The sequence below is a fragment of the Helianthus annuus genome, chromosome 3, assembly GCF_002127325.2.
Source record: "Helianthus annuus cultivar XRQ/B chromosome 3, HanXRQr2.0-SUNRISE, whole genome shotgun sequence".
NCBI classification, from domain to species: Eukaryota; Viridiplantae; Streptophyta; class Magnoliopsida; order Asterales; family Asteraceae; genus Helianthus; species Helianthus annuus.
The window spans coordinates 56,454,657-56,474,515 of NC_035435.2; the positions used below are offsets into that span (position 1 = coordinate 56,454,657).

At 37.2% G+C, this 19,859-nt stretch overlaps 1 protein-coding gene across 1 annotated transcript; it reads left to right on the top strand.

Annotated features, from left to right (window-relative positions):
• The first annotated feature begins 1,800 nt into the window (after positions 1–1,800).
• LOC110929322 ((S)-coclaurine N-methyltransferase) lies at positions 1,801–15,235 on the top strand. The gene is made up of 8 exons (XM_022172464.2): positions 1,801–2,052; positions 3,244–3,352; positions 10,599–10,823; positions 12,328–12,427; positions 12,518–12,628; positions 12,794–12,877; positions 14,491–14,549; positions 14,791–15,235. Exons 1-8 carry the CDS (start codon positions 1,866–1,868, stop codon positions 14,981–14,983), a joined length of 1,068 nt encoding a protein of 355 aa, XP_022028156.1. The 5' UTR covers positions 1,801–1,865; the 3' UTR covers positions 14,984–15,235.
• The last annotated feature ends 4,624 nt before the right edge of the window (positions 15,236–19,859 follow it).

The window sequence follows — 19,859 nt, forward strand, 5'->3', positions numbered from 1 at the left end:
GAAAATGATGTAATTTATTATTTGTAAATACTTATTATTTTTAATCTACTCTTGAAAGTTTTGATTGAACATACATGATAAATTCATAGGTTGTCATTAATAACATTGAATTTCGAGACAAACCTCTAATAACAATGAATTTCATGGGATAAACATCCTAAAATTATAAAATAAAAAAATAAAGTCACTAAAATTCACACCAACAAAACTTAGGAAAAGTTAAATTAAAGAAAGGAATATTGGATTTTAATAATCCCAACTATTCGTCGTTGGCCGCTAACAGTTCCAATTTCAAAATGACCACTGGCCGTCCGAACTATTAACATATTGGCTTCCAATAGAGAACCTGACTAACAGAACCGTAACATTGTTAGTCTTCGATCGCCGGAAAAACGTTTTTAGCCAGAAAAAGGTTCTTAAAGGTCCGATATAAGGTTATAAAAGGGTTTGGGACGAAAATGTTGAGTTTTCCGACCAAAAACTTGAGTTTTTCGGACAAAAAGCAGTTTTCTAGCGATGAAAGAATTTACGACGACCTTAATAATTGGGCCTTTTAGTAGAAAAAGGTTCCTAAAATAAGTAATACGGTTACAAAGAGGTTTGAGACCAAAAAAATGAGTTTTCCGACCAAAAACGTTTTTTCGGCGACCGGAGACTAACGACGTTAGGGTTCTGTTAGTTAGGGTCCATTGGAGGTCAATATGTTAATAGTTGGGAGTGTCAGTGTGGTTACTTATTAAGTTGGGACTATTGGCGGTCAACGACGAATAGTTGTTATTATTGAAATCCAATATTCCCTAAAGAAACATACAACTGTTTTGATTCTTTTTACTCACTTTTACTACTTTGTGTGCGTTAATTGAAAAGAAGAGTCTTGGTATCAATACATGCATCTCAATCCAATGGAAAATGTCCCCATTTTATTTCTTTTATTATATAACCTTGTGTAGTGTACGGGTTGAATAAATTTAATTTTATATACCAAATAATAAAAAAAAAGTTATATCTTTAAAAATCCTATGTATTATACAAGTTGAATAAATGTAATTTTGTATATCATTAAAAATCCCTTGTGTATTAATTTTTAAAAAGCCTCGTGTATTACACGGGTTGAATAAATGTAATTTTATATATGTTATTCTTTATTTGAATCTTATGAAAAAATACCCAATTACAAAAAAAGTATATTAAACTGTTTTATTATTATAGTTTGTTTTATGCGATTAATAGAATAAATTGATTAAAATAATAAAAATTACAAAAAGTATATTAAACTGTTTTATTATTATAAGTTTGTTTTATGTGATCAATCTAGTTGTTTGGGGTAAAAGATAAAAAGATAAAATTTAGGGACTAAAATAATATATTTTTTATTTAAATCTTATTAACAAATATTATCAATATCTATTTATTTAGGCGGGAAAAAATTATTGAGATCACCTTATAGAGTGCCATGTGTCCCCAATATGATTTACTTTATTATATGTATAGATAGATATATAATAATTCGAAATGACCAAAATGCCCCTAGGATAAGGACAAAAAACCAGATTTTAAGTTGGTGAATCTGACCAAATTTGGGATTTGGACTAAAATGGCAACAAAATGCAAACCACGGGGACTCAGATGTAAAAAGTTTGAGATTTGGACTAAAATGGCAAAAGCGCCCAAACCACAGGGACCAAAATAGCAGTTTACTCTAATCGTTTAAATAATGGGCCAGCCAGACTGATTTTCCAGGGTGTAATTTTGTCACTTGTGAATATTCGATACGACATCGTAGCGTACCGCTCTCTCAACCACCTTCGTCTAATTATACCAAAGTAACTGTCGTCTTATCTTCTTCATCATATCTTGTTCACAAAATGAGCAGCTTACTGCAAGCACCCTACGATGCTACGGTGAAGCTGATGTCGGCTTCACTTGAGCGCAATCTGCTCCCAGATGCAGTCATGCGCCGGCTCACTCGGCTCCTTTTAGCCGGGCGGCTTCGCTCCTGCTTCAAACCCACCTCTCAGCAACAGCTTCAACAACTTCTGGAGTTTGTGCATTGTATGTTATTATTTTACTCACTTGTTTACTTTAGTTCTTTTTGTATTTTAATGGGTTGTTGTACTGTCATCAGTTTGTGATAATCAAATGCCTGCTGACTAAGACATTTGTAATTTTTATGGTATCATATCATTTTCAGTACTCACTTTTTGCATTACTGGTATTTTACTGATTAATTTTGGCGATATTTGATACCGAGCTCATCCCTATTGGGCCGGGGGGGGGGGGGGTTTAGGTTTAGTGGAAATGTGTGAATTTTACGAAATTCGCTGGTTTGGTTTAGTTTCGGGTTGAATATGTGAACAAGTTTAGTTAAATGGGGGTAGGTTTAGTGGAAATGTGTGGATTTTACGAAATTCGCTGGTTTGGTTTAGTTTTGGGTTGAATATGTGAACAAGTTTAGTTAAATGGGTTGGGTTCGGGTTGACCTGGTGGGTTAGCGGCCAGACGTGCTTATTTTTTATTTTTTTAAAAAGATGTTTTCGTGTCATCATCATCATCATCATCATACTCGGTAAATCTCACCAATAGCAAAGCTGAGGTAGGGTTGAGGAGGGTAAGATGTAGACAGCCTTACCTCTACCCCGTAGGAATAGAGAGGCTGCTTCCAGTGAGACCGCCGGCTCGATGTTTTCGTGTCATAACTTAAATGATGGTGTTTCATTGCAACTTTTGAAAATTAAAAGGAAGTGAGATCAAGCTTTCTAATTTATAGGGAATGGTTTTACATGCATTTGTTTTTTTTTTTTGGCCTAAATTTCTAATTTAAGAATATGATATGAAAATAATAATAATTATTTTGGGCTAAATGGGTCGTGTTCGTATCATCTGTGAATATTCGTTTCGTGATCGGGTTCACATGATTTTCGGGTTTGGGTTTGGATTTGACCTGCCAACTCACGAACACATAGCAGCCCTAATTTACATCACCATATGAGTTAAAAGGCCAATAACCATATAATCACTTTCAAAATGTAATTCCAAACAGCCCCTTAGTTTCTCACTTTTTTGTTGTTAAAGCCTAATAATAGCAACTCGACGAGTGTTAAAAGTTGCGAGTTTGACTTCAGAACTCAAATTGTATGTCATCTTTTTAAAAGAATTAGAACTTATATGATTATGAATTGTAATTATTACGGATGCATATACGATTCATACATTCTTTTTATGAAATAATATGTTGTCGTGCAGCGTTAAAAGAAATGCCTATTGCTGTGAAGACCGAAGATGCCAAATCTCAACATTATGAACTGCCTACTTCTTTCTTCAACCTTGTGCTCGGCAAGAATTTCAAATACAGGTAACTTATTTTTCTACATCCTCTTCATTTTACATATCAATCCTAATTTTTTTTTTAAGTTAGATATTGTAAGTAGTCAATATTACCCATTTTGACCCGTTACCCAAGTTGTTGAGGTTTATGATCGGTTATGAGCGAAAGACGTTATTATTGGAAGGTTAATCAACTATCAAAATTCATTGAGTGAATTTCAAAGATTGTCCTTTATCTTTATACCCATTTTTCAGGCGCTGTCCTTTATGTTCAAAATTGACGAGTTTTGTCTTTTATGTTTTCATATTATACACGTTTTGTCCTTTAGGCCTAACCCAGTTAGTTTTTTCAGTTAAATTTTCAAGATGAATCGGTATTGAACAAGAACGAAAAACGGAAAATAATAAGAACTTGGCTAAACACCCAAATTTTATTAATGTCAAGAAACTATCACAAAACTTGACTCATACAATCCCTAATACCCAAAGCATGGTATTTATAATCTAAACACACCTATTAGATTATAACTAGGATCTATCTATTTTAGGACATGATAATAACAATTAATTATCCACTCCTTAATTAGTTTCCTTGCCTTGCACACAAAGGAACCTTTAATTCCTTGCCTTGCACGCAAAGGAACCATTAATTCGAAATTTCCAACAATCACCCCCGGAATTTCGAACTCGTATCTGACAAGTCTTCAATTCCAAGCTTTTCAGTCATCTCCTTGAACTTGATCTTCCCAAGAGCCTTCGTCAAAATATCCGCCTTTTGATCAATGCCACTAACATGCTCGACCACGATATCTTCACGATCAACACATTCCCGAATGTAGTGAAACCGGGATTTTATGTGTTTGCTTCTTCCATGGAAAACCGGGTTCCTCGCGAGAGCTATCGCCGATGTATTATCAACACGTAACACCGCCGCTTGAATTTTCTTGTCGAGTAATTCACCAATCAATTCTTTTAGCCAAACCGCCTGACACGCGGCTGCACTAGCCGCCATATACTCCGCCTCACACGATGATAAAGCAACTGTACTTTGCTTTTGAGAACACCAAGTAATTGGGGAAGACCCAAAATAAAACACGTGTCCCGTAGTACTTCTTCCATCGTCCGGATTTATGTTGTGACTACTATCACTGTAACCGACCAATATATTTTCTCCTCGAGTATAGGTAATGCCATAACTAAAAGTACCTTTTAAATAGCGAAGAATTTGCTTGATGAGAGCTGCATGAGATTGCTTCGGGCAATGCATGTACCGACTGGCTACTCCGACCGAAAACGCCAAATCTGGCCGAGTCTGTAAAAGGTACCGGAGACACCCGACAATCTTTCGATATCTCGTTGCATCAAAATCTTCTTCGTCTTCAAATTTAGAAACTTCCACGTTCGGGTCTATGGGAACACTGGTAGGATTGCAGTTAATCATACCGGCTTCCGTCAGTATTTTCTTTGCATACGCCTCTTGCTTAATTTTTATCCCGTCCTTGCTTTGCGACACTTCAATTCCAAGATAATAAGTAAGCATTCCCAAATCCGACATTTCAAAGTTTTTAGCCATCCCGCGCTTAAACTCCATAATAAGTTTCAAATTTGAACCGTCACAATTAAATCGTCCACGTACACGCCGATTAATAAGACGTCCGGTTCTTCGGTATACGGCTTGTTCTTGCGAGCACCGGTGAAATTTCATATCTAATAAAATATTATTTAATTTCGTATTCCACGCACGTGGAGCTTGCCTTAACCCGTATAATGCCTTCGACAATTTATAGACTTTATGCTCTTCACCTTTTTTAACGAACCCTTCCGGTTGAACGACATAAACTTATTCTTTTAATTCGCCATGTAGGAACGCGGATTTAACATCTAGATGATGTAATTCCCACCCTTCATTCGCTGCGAGAGATAAAAGTAACCGAATTGTTTCAAGTCGAGAAAAATCAACTCCGGGTTGCTGAACATAACCCTTCGCCACGAGTCTAGCCTTGTGTTTATTTAGTGAGCCATCCGCGTTTCTTTTAACCTTGTAAACCCACTTCAAACCAATCGCTTTTGCACCACGCGGTAACTCGGTTAACGACCAAGTATTATTTTTATTAATTGATTCAATTTCTGCGCGCATTGCTTTCATCCACTCCGGTTTATTTTTGGCATCATTAAAATAAGCCGGTTCGTCATCCGCAAGCAATAAAAATTCTTCATCAATAGAACTCGAATTTAAAACATAATCGTTAAAACGTACCGGGGTAACCGTAGTGCGATTCGATCTACGAACAACTGGCTCGGGCGTCACAAAAATATTTTCATCAGCGTTGCTACTATTCTCGCCATTTGATCTGCTACTGTTTGGAGCCGTATGGGCCTGTTCACGCTCCACTGGGCTTTGGTGAGGTGGGCCATTAAATGGACTAGATGAGGTGCCATCATAGGATGAAGTGTCTTGCCCATCACCATTGTCACCATTTGAGTCACTTGAGTTTGGCGTACTTGAACCACTACTAGATTCGCTTGTCTCGGTATTTACCGAGCCAACTCCGGTGTCAATTACGCCACCAAAGTCTACCCAAAACATACCCGGTTCGCGAGACTCTTCGTTATTAAAAACAATATTTTTTCCCCAATTCCAACCACGCGTTTCATCAAACTCCGTATCCCCGTCTCGACCCACAACAATTCTTCGAGTCGTTGGATTGTATAAACGATACGCCCCCGAACCTTTTTCGCTTCCAAGATAAACTAGACGAGTCGAACGATCGTCTAATTTTGGAAGATGCCCGCCAACAATTTTCAAATAAGCGGCACATCCGAACACCTTAAGAAATTCAAGATCCGGTTTCTTTCCTTTTAACATCTCGTACGGTGTTTTGTCTTCGTGTAACGCTCGTGTTGGAGTTTTATTTATTAAATTGGTTGAGTGCCTCACCGCCTCCCCCCACATAAAATTAGGAACTTGTCGCGCTTTTAATATACTTCGAGTCATCTCCATTAAGGTACGGTTTCGCCTCTCCACAACCCCGTTTTGTTGAGGTGAATATGGAGCGGTTAAGTGTCGAATAATCCCTTCGTTTTCACAGAACCGATTGAACTCATGAGACGTAAATTCTCCCCCTCGATCGGTTCGAAACGTCTTGATTTTTTTTCTAACTTCCACTTCCACCATGACTTTAAATTTTTTGAAGGTTTCAAACGCGTCACTTTTTTCCTTCAAAAGAAAAGTCCACATGAAACGTGAAAAATCATCAACTAAGACAAATACATACCTATTTCCCGCTATTGTGCTCGGAGAAATTGGACCGCATAAGTCTCCATGAATAAGTTCCAAGGCACGCGTTGCCCGAAACGACGCCGTCTTCGGAAAAGATTGTCTCGTATGCTTCCCGACTAAGCACGAATCACATATTTGATTTTCATGATTGATTTTTGGCATCCCCACGACCATATCTTTATTCACCATTTGTTTCATGGACTCGAAATTTAGGTGACCAAGTCTCGCGTGCCATAACCAATTTTCATTATCAATCCGAGCTTTCAAACAAACGGGTTTTCCAACTTTTAATTTAATCGTATAAAGACGATTTTTAGATCGAGTAACATTCATTAACACCTTGCCTTGAGCGTCACGCATTAATAAATAATCGTCTTTCATACGAATATCACATCCACACTCCGTTGCTTGACCGAGACTAATTATATTACTACGTAAACTAGGGATATAGTAAATATCGGTCATTAACCTTTGCTCCCCCGTTTTACCCAATAGTAATATAGACCCTTTCCCGCATATTTCGACTTGAGAACCATCCCCAAATTTAACTTTGCCACCAACACGCTTATTTAATTCAGAGAAAAAGGATATATTACCCGTCATATGGTTACTCGCGCCATTATCCAAATACCACAAGTCTTTTTCTTCCGAACCGCTCTCGTAATTTTTTTGGAATGACCTTTTCTTCATTCAAGTAAACGGTTTCTTGAACATCTTGCACCATAAACAAAGACGGGTCAATTTCTTCCGCATCGATCAAGTTTGCTTGTTTCTCTTTCTTTCGCTCTGGACATCTCGAAACAAAGTGACTGAACTTGTCGCATCGAAAGCATTGAACCTTCGAATAATCCTTCTTTCCTTGTTGTTTATCCTCTTCGTTGGACCCGCCTTGTGACCCACGGTTTTGACCAGATTGGTTTCGACCACGTCCACCACCACCACGTCCACGGTTTGAGCCTTTCCCGCGTCCCTTACTCGAATCGCGTGAATTCTGTCTAGAACTTGAAGAGGTATTAGAATTATTAAACATAAGTTTCGTTTGCGTACCATGATTATCCGACTGTAATTCTTCATCTTTTATGCGTTCTTCGTACGCCTTCATTCGACCAACAACATCGTCCAATGAAACTGTTTTTAGATCCACAATTTGCTCAACCGAGGCTACCATGTGGATGAACCGCCTTGGTAAACCACTGAGAAACTTTTTCACGATCTTTTGTTCCTCGATTATAGAACCGAGAGACGCCGCTTTTGAAGACATTCCTGTTAACTGGCTAGAAAACTCATCAACTGTACTAGAATCCTTCATCTTCAACGCCTCAAATTCTGACATGAGTGTCTGTAGTCTTGCTTCACGTACCCGATCGGCTCCCAGATGGCGCGCTTTCAGTGCATCCCACATCTCTTTTGCCGTCTTCAGATTACCAACTTGCAAGATCTGTTCTTCCGGTTTGGATTGAAACAACAAAGCAATCGCCATATTGTTTTTCTTCACATTGGTTTCAGTTCCGGGTTCAACGGCCTCCCACACGTCATGAACATTAAAAATCGCGCGGATACGCAACGCCCAAATTGTATAATTAACCTTATTCAACATCGGGCATTGAAGCGCTGTTGAATTTGGAACCGATTTCTCGGTATTCGAGCCGCTACTGCCATCGCTTCCAGCCATATTTTTCTTTCGTCGACTATACGTAAGATTAAACGAACCCGGTGTAACTGGTTCAGTTTCTTCCAGCCTACACAATCAGTTCCCGAGTTCCACTTCGCACACGAACCCGGAAAAAAAACTAAATTTGTTTTGAACTTTAATAAAAAATTCTAAAACAAAAATCTTTTCTTGTTTTTCTACTCTACTCTCGGAAACAACAGTACCAAAATCTTTTTTTGTTTTGGATTTTTTTTTTAAGTTCAAGACAAAAAATTTTTGTTTGTGTACTACACTACTACTTTCGTGGAACCACCAGTAGCAATTTCCAAAGCAATAGGTAATTGGACTTTAAAGTTTTGACTTGGGCCTAAACGTTTGATCCAATAAACCCCTACTGTGTCTTTTGTTCTTGCTGACTTCTCCTTTGGCTCTGGCCGATATCAAAGACAACAGCACCTTCCACACACTGTCTCCTTTTTCTTCGATCCAAGCACTCCAACACGAGTTTCAGCTCCGATTTCTATCTCCACAACAGGAAGCGACAACCTCCCTCGTTGCAGCTTACTGATCCTAACCCCTTGGTTCGCAGGTTGCTGAATGAAGACCCCAGGTATGCATGCTCTGATACCAATTCAAGATGAATCGGTATTGAACAAGAACGGAAAACGGAAAATAATAAGAACTTGGCTAAACACCCAAATTTTATTAATGTCAAGAAACTGTCACAAAACTTGACTCATACAATCCCTAATACCCAAAGCATGGTATTTATAATCTAAACACACCTATTAGATTATAACTAGGATCTATCTATTTTAGGACATGATAATAACAATTAATTATCCACTCCTTAATTAGTTTCCTTGCCTTGCACACAAAGGAACCTTTAATTCCTTGCCTTGCACGCAAAGGAACCATTAATTCGAAATTTCCAACAAATTTGGTCATGTGCTTTGCACATGAGGGCATTTTTGTCAATTCAAAGGTTGCGAAAGCTTTGAGCTGTAAATCTGCCGTTGAACTTACCTTTGAATTGACAAAAATGCCCTCATGTGCAAAGCACATGACAGTGGCGGACCCAGGAATTTTTCCATGGGGGTGCGAAACATTTTTAAAAATTTTAGGCCCCTAGGTATATAAGTAAAAAAATTGGTTCGTATCGGGTCGGGTCATGTAAAACAAACGAACATCAAACTAAATTTATATAATCATCAAAAACATGTCAAACCTTGTTACAAACATAATTAAAACGTCGACACCCTACGGGTTTTCATTTTTTGAAATCTATCCAGAACATCATCTAAAATTAAAATTCTTAAGCAATTCTTTCTCTATATAACATAAGTTTATCGCTCCATAACATAATGTTTCAAATTTAATTTTAATTTTCAACTATTCAAGCTCTAGAAATCATAACGTAAGTTGTAATCACCCTAAAAATATATAAACAACATAATCACCCTAAAAATCATCTAAACAACCATAAACAACGTCAAAACACACAAAATTTCAAACATATTTAACAACTTTATTACCCTTTTTTCTCCTATAACATCAACCAAAGTCATCAAAATAACAAAGAAACTTACCCGTGTTCGGATTCCGGTTAGATTTGGTGTCAAACGACGGTGGTATGGTGGCTGATTACGGTGGTCGCCGGCTGCTGGACTGTTGTCGTTGGGTGATGTTGTTCGTTGGCAGTGCAGGAACGCAAGAGAGAGAGAGCGGGAGAGAATTTCTAAAGGTTTTGGGCTTTAATTATTTTATTATAGTTTGAAATATTGTTGGGTTTGGTTAATGGGCTAAAACTTAGTGGGCTAGCTAGTTAGGAAATTAGAAGTGGGTAAAGGTATAGGTATAGGTATTTGGGTTTAGTTAGTTAGGTATTAAAAGTTATATAATTCAGGTAATATTTTTTTTAAAAAATAGAAGTTTACTAAAAAAATTTAAAATATAAATTGATAACACTTTTTACCTAAGGGGTGCGGACGAAAAATTTCAAGGGTGCGGTCAAAAAATTCCAAGGGGTGCGGACGAAAAATTTCAAGGGGTGCGTACGGGATTTTCGACGGAAATTAGCACTAAATTTTTTTTTCCCCGGGGGTGCGCCCGCCCACCTTGGGCTGGGCTTGGGTCCGCCCCTGGCACATGACCAAATTTAACTGAAAAAACTAACTGGGTTAGGCCTAAAGGACAAAACGTATATGATATGAAAAAATAAAGGACAAAACTTGTCAATTTTGAACATAAAGGACAGCGCCTGAAAATGGGTATAAAAATAAAGGACAATCCTTGAAATTCACTCAAATTCATTGATATATTGCACGGTTAATATTTTTGCAGCTGTTGTTATTTTCGTGACAAATCAAGTACATTAGAGGATGCCGAGGAAGCAATGCTGCAAATTTACTGCGAGAAATCTGAACTGCAAGATGGGCACACGGTTCTTGATGTTGGATGTGGCTGGGGATCTCTAAGTTTGTACATTGCACAAAAGTATAGTAATTGCAAAGTTACGGGGATTTGCAATTCGGTCACCCAAAAAGCACATATTGAAGAGCAATGCGAGTAAGCCCTCAAAACGAACTTTATGTAAATTGTATATTCCACTTTATGTAAGATGTGACAAAATGGACTGGCGAAGCGGGCTGGGTAATAGGTCAAAAAGGGTTATTAAACTGGTCATTTTTTATAGATATGACATGACTACATATAGTTAAACTACTTCAATATTAATGTGGTTTTTTTCGATTTAAAATGGTGTAAAATGACAAAATGCAAATATATATAAAGCTCTTGTCACTTCGGGAGTTGACAAAAATGCCCTTGAATTGACTCAACTTTGTTTTGTCAATCCATCCAGAGCTGATTATTTTGAGTAATTTCAAGTCATTTTTTGTCATCTTTACAACTCTAGATGTGATATAAGCTTTATATGTTCCGTTAATTTATCTTTTGTGGAATAAGCGAAGGAAACCATATTGATACTTGGGTGGCCTCTAAAAATGTTTTAATATCTATGTGGTCTTAGAAATGGCCTGCGCTTGCGTTGTTGGTTTTTTTTTTTTTTTTTTTTTTTGACCCGTTAGAGATGAAACATATACTAAATCGACACATATAAGTAGATGATTGGATTTTGGCACCTATAATGTAATTGTAACAACAATATGTTTTTAAGGATTAGGATCAAATACAAAGGATCCTAATTGTAAGAAGTGTAAGAAGGATTTGTAGAGTGACAAGTGTCCAATAACCTAAAAAAACCCACTACACAAAAAAACCCCACTACAAAAAAAAAAAAAAAAAAAAAAAAAAACCTTAAACATTCACCACCACCAAAAACCTAACCCCCCCCCCCCCCAACATCACCCACCCAATTTTTTTTTTTTTGCCGAGGGTGTGGGGGGTGGGGGTTTAGGTTTTTGGGTGGTGGTGGTGGTGGGGGTGGGTGTTTAGTTTTTTTTAGATTTTTTTTAGGTTTTTTTTTTTGGGGGGGTGGGGGGTTAGGTTTTTGGGGGGTGGGGGGTGGGTTAGGTTTCTGTTTGTGAAAGTGATTGGTGATGCCTTTAGTTTGAAGGGTATGTGCTCCTTAAATAGGCATGAAAAGTATTTATTTTTAGAAAAATTTATTTGAAATACGTATTTGTTTACGTATTTTGAAGATTTTGTTCAAGATGCTCAATGTCGAGAGAATATCTTGAAAACCACATTTGTCATCTGACAGGGGGGGGGGGGGGTAAGGTTTTTTTAGGTTTTTGGGGGTGGGGAGGGGGGTTAGGTTTTTAGGGGGTGGGGAGGGGGGTTAGGTTTTTGGGGGGTGGGGGTCGGGGGGTTAGGTTTTTTGGTGAGGTATAGTTTTTTTTTTTTTTTTTTTTTTTTTTTGGGGGGGGGGGGTTAGGTTTTTGGGTGGTGGTGGGGTGGGGTGGGGGTGGGTGGGTGTTTAGGTTTTTGGTGGTGATGTAATGGGTTTAGTTTTAGCTTATTGGACACTTGTCACTCTATAAATCCTTTTTACACTTCTTACAATTAGAAGTCTTTGTAGAATAACTTGACCCACGTTTTTAATACATAGGAAACTTGGTCTAGAGAATGTGGAGATAATAGTTGCAGATATTAGCACATATGAAATGGACGGATCGTATGATCGAATATTTTCCATTGAAATGTTTGAGGTACAAGAAATGATTTATATATTTCTTGAAAATTGTAAATTACGATGCTTATTTTTTTTTTTATCTTGCTTGATTTCTTGATTCTTGCAGCATATGAAAAACTACAAAGATCTTCTCAAGAAGATATCGAAATGGATGAAATCGGACGGTTTTCTCTTTGTTCATCACTTTTGCCATAAAACATATGCTTACCATTTTGAGGTATACATGCCAAAAGTTATAATATCGAATAGATCTATTTTCATATTAGTGACATAAATTTTGTTTTTTTTTTATACGAAAATGCCCTGTTTTTATATTATTAATGGGACATGAATCTTGTTTTTTTTTATATGTTATGTTAATAGAGCTTTACTACTCATATAGGATGTCAATGAAGATGATTGGATAACTAGATACTTTTTCAGTGGAGGTACAATGCCTTCATCAAATCTTCTCCTTTATTTTCAGGTGAGAATTTTATATATAATAAAATAAATGAGTTTTTTTTTACATATCCCCCCCCCCCCCCCCCCCTAAGTTGGCTTATTACATATTTCTCCAAACAAAAAAAACAATTACATATTTCTTCTCCCTAACCCATATATATTACATGTTTCCCCTTTTCATTAAAATTACTCTTATTTAATGACTATTTTACCCTTAATGAAACTATTAAATGAATATTTACATATTTCCCCTTTCCAATATCATTAATCAATTACATATTTCCCCGGTTCTTCTACTTGCTACTCTTCTCAAACAATAGAAACAATACCATAACAGTCATAATAAAAAGCACAAACTTTCAATAATGCAATCCTTACTTGTTTATAATCAATTGGGCTAAAAAATAAAATAAAGTTTCGTATAATTTAAGAAGTACAAATACGATACAAAAAAATAGCGTCTTTGTTAAAAGCAAGAAAAGGAATTTGTATTAGGACTTGTCTACCTGACCATAAAAGAATGATGCGTATATGTTTGTTTTGTATAATGAATTGTCGGGACAGAACTTACGAAATATACTACCATCTCGAACCTAGAAATTAACCAAGTCTAATTAGGTTTCAGGTCCTGTAAACAGAGTAAAATTATTAAAGTTTTACTAATGCAAGAATCTTCTCTAAAACCTAGCTTAAATTCAGTAATTATCATGAGTTGTTCCTTAGATAGGGTACCTACAACGAACAAGAAAACAAATAAGAGTTAACAAAATCAAGCTTCTTTATGTATCCACTATCATGGACTTTTTTTTATCTTTGAATCCATTATAGCCCTTTTAATATTCGCATCTTCACACACAATAACCCTTATACTTGTTCATGTATGTTGGTACAAACACTCTGTCAATTGAACAATCAAGCCCTTCTGTTGAGATCAAGCCAAGTCATTCAAATGAGTAGCAAGCATCCCTTGCTGGTGAAACAAGCCATCATATAACTAAAACCATGTATTTCTCCTTGTTTTCTTCTCCGCCACCACCTGCCCAAGTTTGCGTCTGCACGAATAATTCAATAATTCTCTGAACATATGATACACACCCAAAAAGTCGAAACTTGGAAAAAAACATACATGAAAACTCGGCATATAATGCTTACCGAAATTCGATGCTGGTGGCGTCTTCTTCTGCTCGTCTTCACAGCCAACAGAAAGGGGAAATATGTAAATATTCATTTAATAGCAAGGGTAATTAAGTAATTTCTCAAAAAAAGGAGAAATATGAAATTGTTTTTTTTTTCTTGTTTGCTTAATTAATTACCCGTAATTTTTTTCAAACTGTGTTATTATACAACAGAATTAGCAGTTCCAAACTCATTTATGGGTCGATTTGGGTTATGTTTTGATGGGTCTATAGTGTATTTTCAATTCACAACCTTCTAAATCATTTTTATTAAAAAAATTATAATTAAAATCATAATTTAAACAGTGAGTTATACGCAAAAATTGATGATTTATACTTTAACTATTATTATTACTAATATGATAATATCTATTTAAATGCATTAATCATTTAATATAAATTTAAACGAAATGGCCAAAAAATGTATTTGCGGGTTAACCAACCTCTATTATTATGGCAGGATGACGTTTCTGTAGTCAACCACTGGCTTGTGAACGGAAAACATTATGCACAGACGAGGTAAAGTATGATTGTACCCGTTTTCACACATTTGTATTAGACCATATTATTCTATAAACATATATCGGCTAAGACTCCCCCGCAGTTTGAGTGGGCGGTGGACAGACACTCAAGCCGGAGCGAAAACCATAACAGATTCATCCATGGTTCGTTGAGTTAGCGAGTAAAAAAAAGAACCTTGTGAAACCGTTTTATATGATTTTATTTTACTTTTTTTGTGTATTTCATGTTGTATTTGTAGTGAAGAGTGGTTGAAGAGGATGGATAAGAACATAAAGGCAATACAGCCAATTATGGAGTCAACTTATGGGAAAGATTCAGCAGTCAAATGGACTGTATATTGGAGAACATTTTTCTTGTCAGTTGCAGAACTGTTTGGGTACAATGATGGAGAAGAATGGATGGTCACGCATTACTTATTCAAGAAAAAATGACCACATTTGCACAAGTAAAATCATCACAGAGAATAAGTTCGTTTCACAGTGTGTTGGTAATAAAAGTTGTAACAGTCGCCGAATCCTGGATTTTGGCTGTTTAGCGACAGAATTAGGCCGTCGCTAAGGGAGTTATAGAGTTGGTATTGCTAGATGTGTGCATCTTGTTGTATCATGGAGTCTTGAACATTTTGGTTTATGTAATTACTGTTGATGTTGCCCAAAATTATTGATGTTTGAATTCTCAATTAAGTTGAAATAAATAAGATGAAGGAGAGGAGGAGCTTGAACGAAAAATCAGTGAGGGCCGGACTCTGAAAATCAAAATCAGTGGGGGGCCGGACTCTTAAAAATCCAATATTTTACACTAAAAAAGTTCAAAAGTTTTTGGTTAAATTCACACCATGAGCGAAAAATCAGTAGGGCGAGTGATAAGCCATTTTAGTAGGCAAACACTCCAAGAAGGAAATAGGAAGAATTTTTGGAACGATTTTCTGTGTTTTTTTCCAATGCAAAAACTGAATTTAAACATTCTAGGCTCTTGGTTCATGACCATGATTTCCCTTATTTTATGCCACTAACCATGCAACTAACCCACTAACCTATCATGCAATCTAGAATTAAAACGTGCATAATAATGAAAAACATGTGCTGAAAATGCAAATGCAAACTGGGTCTTCAAGCTGAGAATGGTTGGGCTTCTTGGTGAGCCTTTTGGGCCTGGTTGGCGGATCCTGCTGGCCTGAGTCCATAGTTGGGCTAAGCTGGCCCATATCATTTCCCCCTCTTGAGATCCAATCCAACATTGACCTCAATGTCGTTGAAGCTTGGAAATTGTGCTTGCAGTGCTGAAACGTCTTCCCATGTTGCTTATTCTAAGGGGTGTTTTTCCCATTTGATAAGCCATTGTTCTTCTCCCTGATCATTAAAACGAGCGTCCAAGACGACATCTGGTAAATAAGAGATCTCAACATTGGGACCCAAAGGAAGTCAAGTCACCCTTGTTGGTGGCGACATCACCATGGCATTGCTTTAATATGGATTTTTGCATTAGGGGGAATGTCTAGTTTATACGCCACTTTGCCGACTCATGCTAAAATTTTGTATGGCTCGTAAAACCATCTCGAAAGCTTTGAATTTGACCTGGTAGCAACCGTGTTTTGGCGGTATTTTTGCAAGCGGAGATACACAAAATCATCGACCACAAATTCTTTCTCCAAACGCCCTCTGTTAGCTTGTTTTACCATGCAATCTTTGGCTATAGAAATCGAATTTTTAAGATCTTGCAGTATCCGCTGAGGCTCTAGTAATGACGATTTGACAGAACCTGTTCTGGTTGAGCCCAAAATATAATCATGAATAGCATTAACATTTCGGCCATACAATGTGTGATAGCTCGTGTTATAAGAAAATTCAGCTAGATACAAGTAACGCCCCCACATCCTTGGTTGTTACGTGAAGAATAATAGTTTAGGGGTATTTTACTAATTATTAGTAGTTTAGGGAGTCTAATGTAATTGTTTGGGTTATTTACTTATTTATGTACGTAATATGAAGGAAGGAAATCAGATTTGAGGTTTAAAATTCTCCTATCTTCTCCAAATATTCTCCTAGTTCTTCTCTTTTAGGATTTAACCCTATCAAGGGTATCAGAGCCGTTCCGATCTCCGGTCGGAATTACTTTCGATTACCATGACTAACACTCGCAATCAAGAAATTGACAGCACTCTCAAGGAACATGGCAAGGCAATCTCAAATCTCCAAGAAACCCTAGCCGCCATGTTGAAACAACAAGAACAGTCGATGAAACAACAAGAAGAGATCTTACGAGCACTCAAGGAGCATTCAAGCGGTGGCAGTTTTAGCGGCGGCGGAGGCGGCCCTGATAAAGGGTTGTTTAGCGATGATTCGCAGACGGGTACTCGGAAGACAGAAGACATAATTGTTGTTGATGAAAATATTAATAATGATAATTCCATTGTTGCACTACATGAGACAGTGAAAAAGCTCCAGCCCTTCAATGAAGACACCGTTCTTCATAATGGAAGAAAACATAGAGACACACTTTGCATAATCCTTGCTAATGGCGCTTGCGAAGAACCCAAAACTAGACTATACAATGTTGTTAAGGCTTGCCTACTGGTTCCGAACAATAATGTGGTTCCTGTTCGTCAAGGTCTTCATGTCAAATATGGTAGGAAGTTTGATACCCTTCCAGATGATGATATAATTGATGTTGTTAACAACAATATTTTTGGTGCGTGTTTAAAGGCAAAGGCGAGTTCCGTAAATGATTGGCGCCCACCATGGCGCATCGCTAGGATTTCTCCGATTGCAATTGGAAGGACCGAATGGCGTCCACCCTGGAATGAGTCGACCCAAAAGAACTCATGGATGCTGCATTTTTTTCTCTATTTTGTGATTCTTGAGGTCAAGAATCTTTTAAGGGGGAAGTATTGTTACGTGAAGAATAATAGTTTAGGGGTATTTTACTAATTATTAGTAGTTTAGGGGGTCTAATGTAATTGTTTGGGTTATTTACTTATTTATGTACGTAATATGAAGGAAGGAAATCAGATTTGAAGTTTGAAATTCTCCTATCTTCTCCAAATATTCTCCTAGTTCTTCTCTTTTAGGGTTTAACCCTATCATTGGTTCATCATAGACCAATGAACGAAGATAAATTTCAAGTCCGCGATTGAAAACTTCCGTTTGACCATCGGTTTGTGGATGGTAGGCACTCGAGTGCAACAACTTAGTTTCCATCAGCTTGAATACTCTTTCCAGAAGCGACTAGCGAACAATGGATCACGATCTGAAATGATTGTCTTTGGTAAACCATGAAGGCAGTAAATTACTTTCATGAAGATGGTTGCGAGTGAAATGGCAGTATAAGAAGATGGTAGTGGAATAAAGTGAGCATACTTGGATAAGGGATCGACGACAACCCATATTGTTGTCTTGCCTTTCGACATGGGTAGATGGGTGATGAAATCCATGGAGATATCATTTCTATTGATTTTTAAACTAAATATAGGGGTCGATCTGTAATTAGTAGATAGTTAGTTTATGTTATAATTAGATTAGCTAGTAAGTGCGAGGACCGGAAGTGACAAGATGAAAGTTTGTAACCTACAACTTATTGAAAGGGCATCTCCAGGAGACGTACTTGTTCACAAGCGACGCCAACAACATAGCAAGAAAAAAGACTTGACGTTTCAAGCATCAGTCACATCGATTCAAGAGGAGACACAACTATTCAATCGCACCTATTCGTTTAGTATATATAGGGTTCATGTATGTCAATTGTAATCATCACTTTCATTCAATACAAGTAAGTTTATTGTTCTTTTGATTCTTAATTCTTCATATTCAAAACCTGTGATTTGCATGTTCAATATATAGACACGTATTATATCAATTATTTAGTTAATACAAAGACGGTATATTCAGAACTTTTTAACTAAATAAAAATTATATTTAAAGGTCAATGCGAACCGTAGAGAGTTTTTTTTTTTTTTTTTTTACTTTCAGTTTCACCGTTTACATTATAAATAAAATATACGTCTTTAACTAGTTTATCCTGTATTTAATTTGTTTTTACTCTAATAACTAGCGTATAATAACTTTTTTAAAGTACACAAATTTGTTTAAATGTATTCCCTTGCCACTATGGTATACATTATATTGAAAACGAAATTGTATTCAAAATAAAATGTTTATTGGTATCGTAAACAATATTTTTTTAATAGGTGAACTTTACAACATACGGCTAATTCACACCCACAAATTGCCGGCCCGCCACCCCACTCATTGCCAGGACTATGTTGTCTGAACCGGGCCCACGCCTGGCCGAGTGTGGCTTGGCTATCCCCGAGAAAATTTCCAGCCTCCTGCCACTTGACAGGAGTTGCACCCTCCACAAGAGCCGACCCTCTCGAGTAAATGCACTGTAATAGAAAACTCGGGTTGGGCTCGGGATCGAACCGGTGACCTCTCGGCCCCCTGCTGTAACACCCCAGTGTTTCGAAAGTCAAATTCAAAGTCAAGACTGAAGTCAAAGGAAGAAAAGATTGCTAATTGCAACCTGTCTCTCCTTGCTCAATTCCTGTTTTGACTTCTTTGACTGTAGTTAGTCTATTTTATGTTTTACGTTAGTTGTATTATGTGGAGTAATTAATTACAATCGCAGTAATCGAATATTATCGCTACGAATCGCTTTACAACTGTGAATAATAAGAAGTAACAATGCGATAAAGTTAACTAAACGCTAATCGAACTAATCTAATCAGCATCGCGCTCGCAACTCGAATATCGCATTTTTGGTAATTATTATACGTGTGTGTGCGCCTTATGTGTTACTTGTGCATGTTTATTTAGGTTATGTGTGGTAATCAATCAAATCGCAATCGAAACGTAATCGAACTCAAATCGAAATCGAATTATGATAATTAGTGGAGAAGAGACAGCGCGAGATAGGAGTAGTTGGGATTAAAAGTAATTTGAATAGGAAACTCTATCGAAATCACATCACTCGCAATCAAAATCGAAATATCAAAAATCATCGCACCGAACACTCAAACTAGGCGACCGATCGATCAGGCCCTCAGCCGATCGACCAGCCGTCCGGCCGGACTGCCGTTCGATCGGACAGGCTGTCCGATCGAGCTGCCTGGCCGATCGGCCAACCCTTTCCTCTTTGGGTAACCCTATAAATACCCCTTGTCACGCTCCAACTTACTACTTTTGGCAAGTGACGTCCGACCAGCTCGTGTTTCTCACTTTTCTTCAGATTTCTCACGATTCCGATAAGATCTCGTCCTAAATCTTGTACTTTCTTGACCTACACGCACTCCTACACCTTTCTATCTTTTGA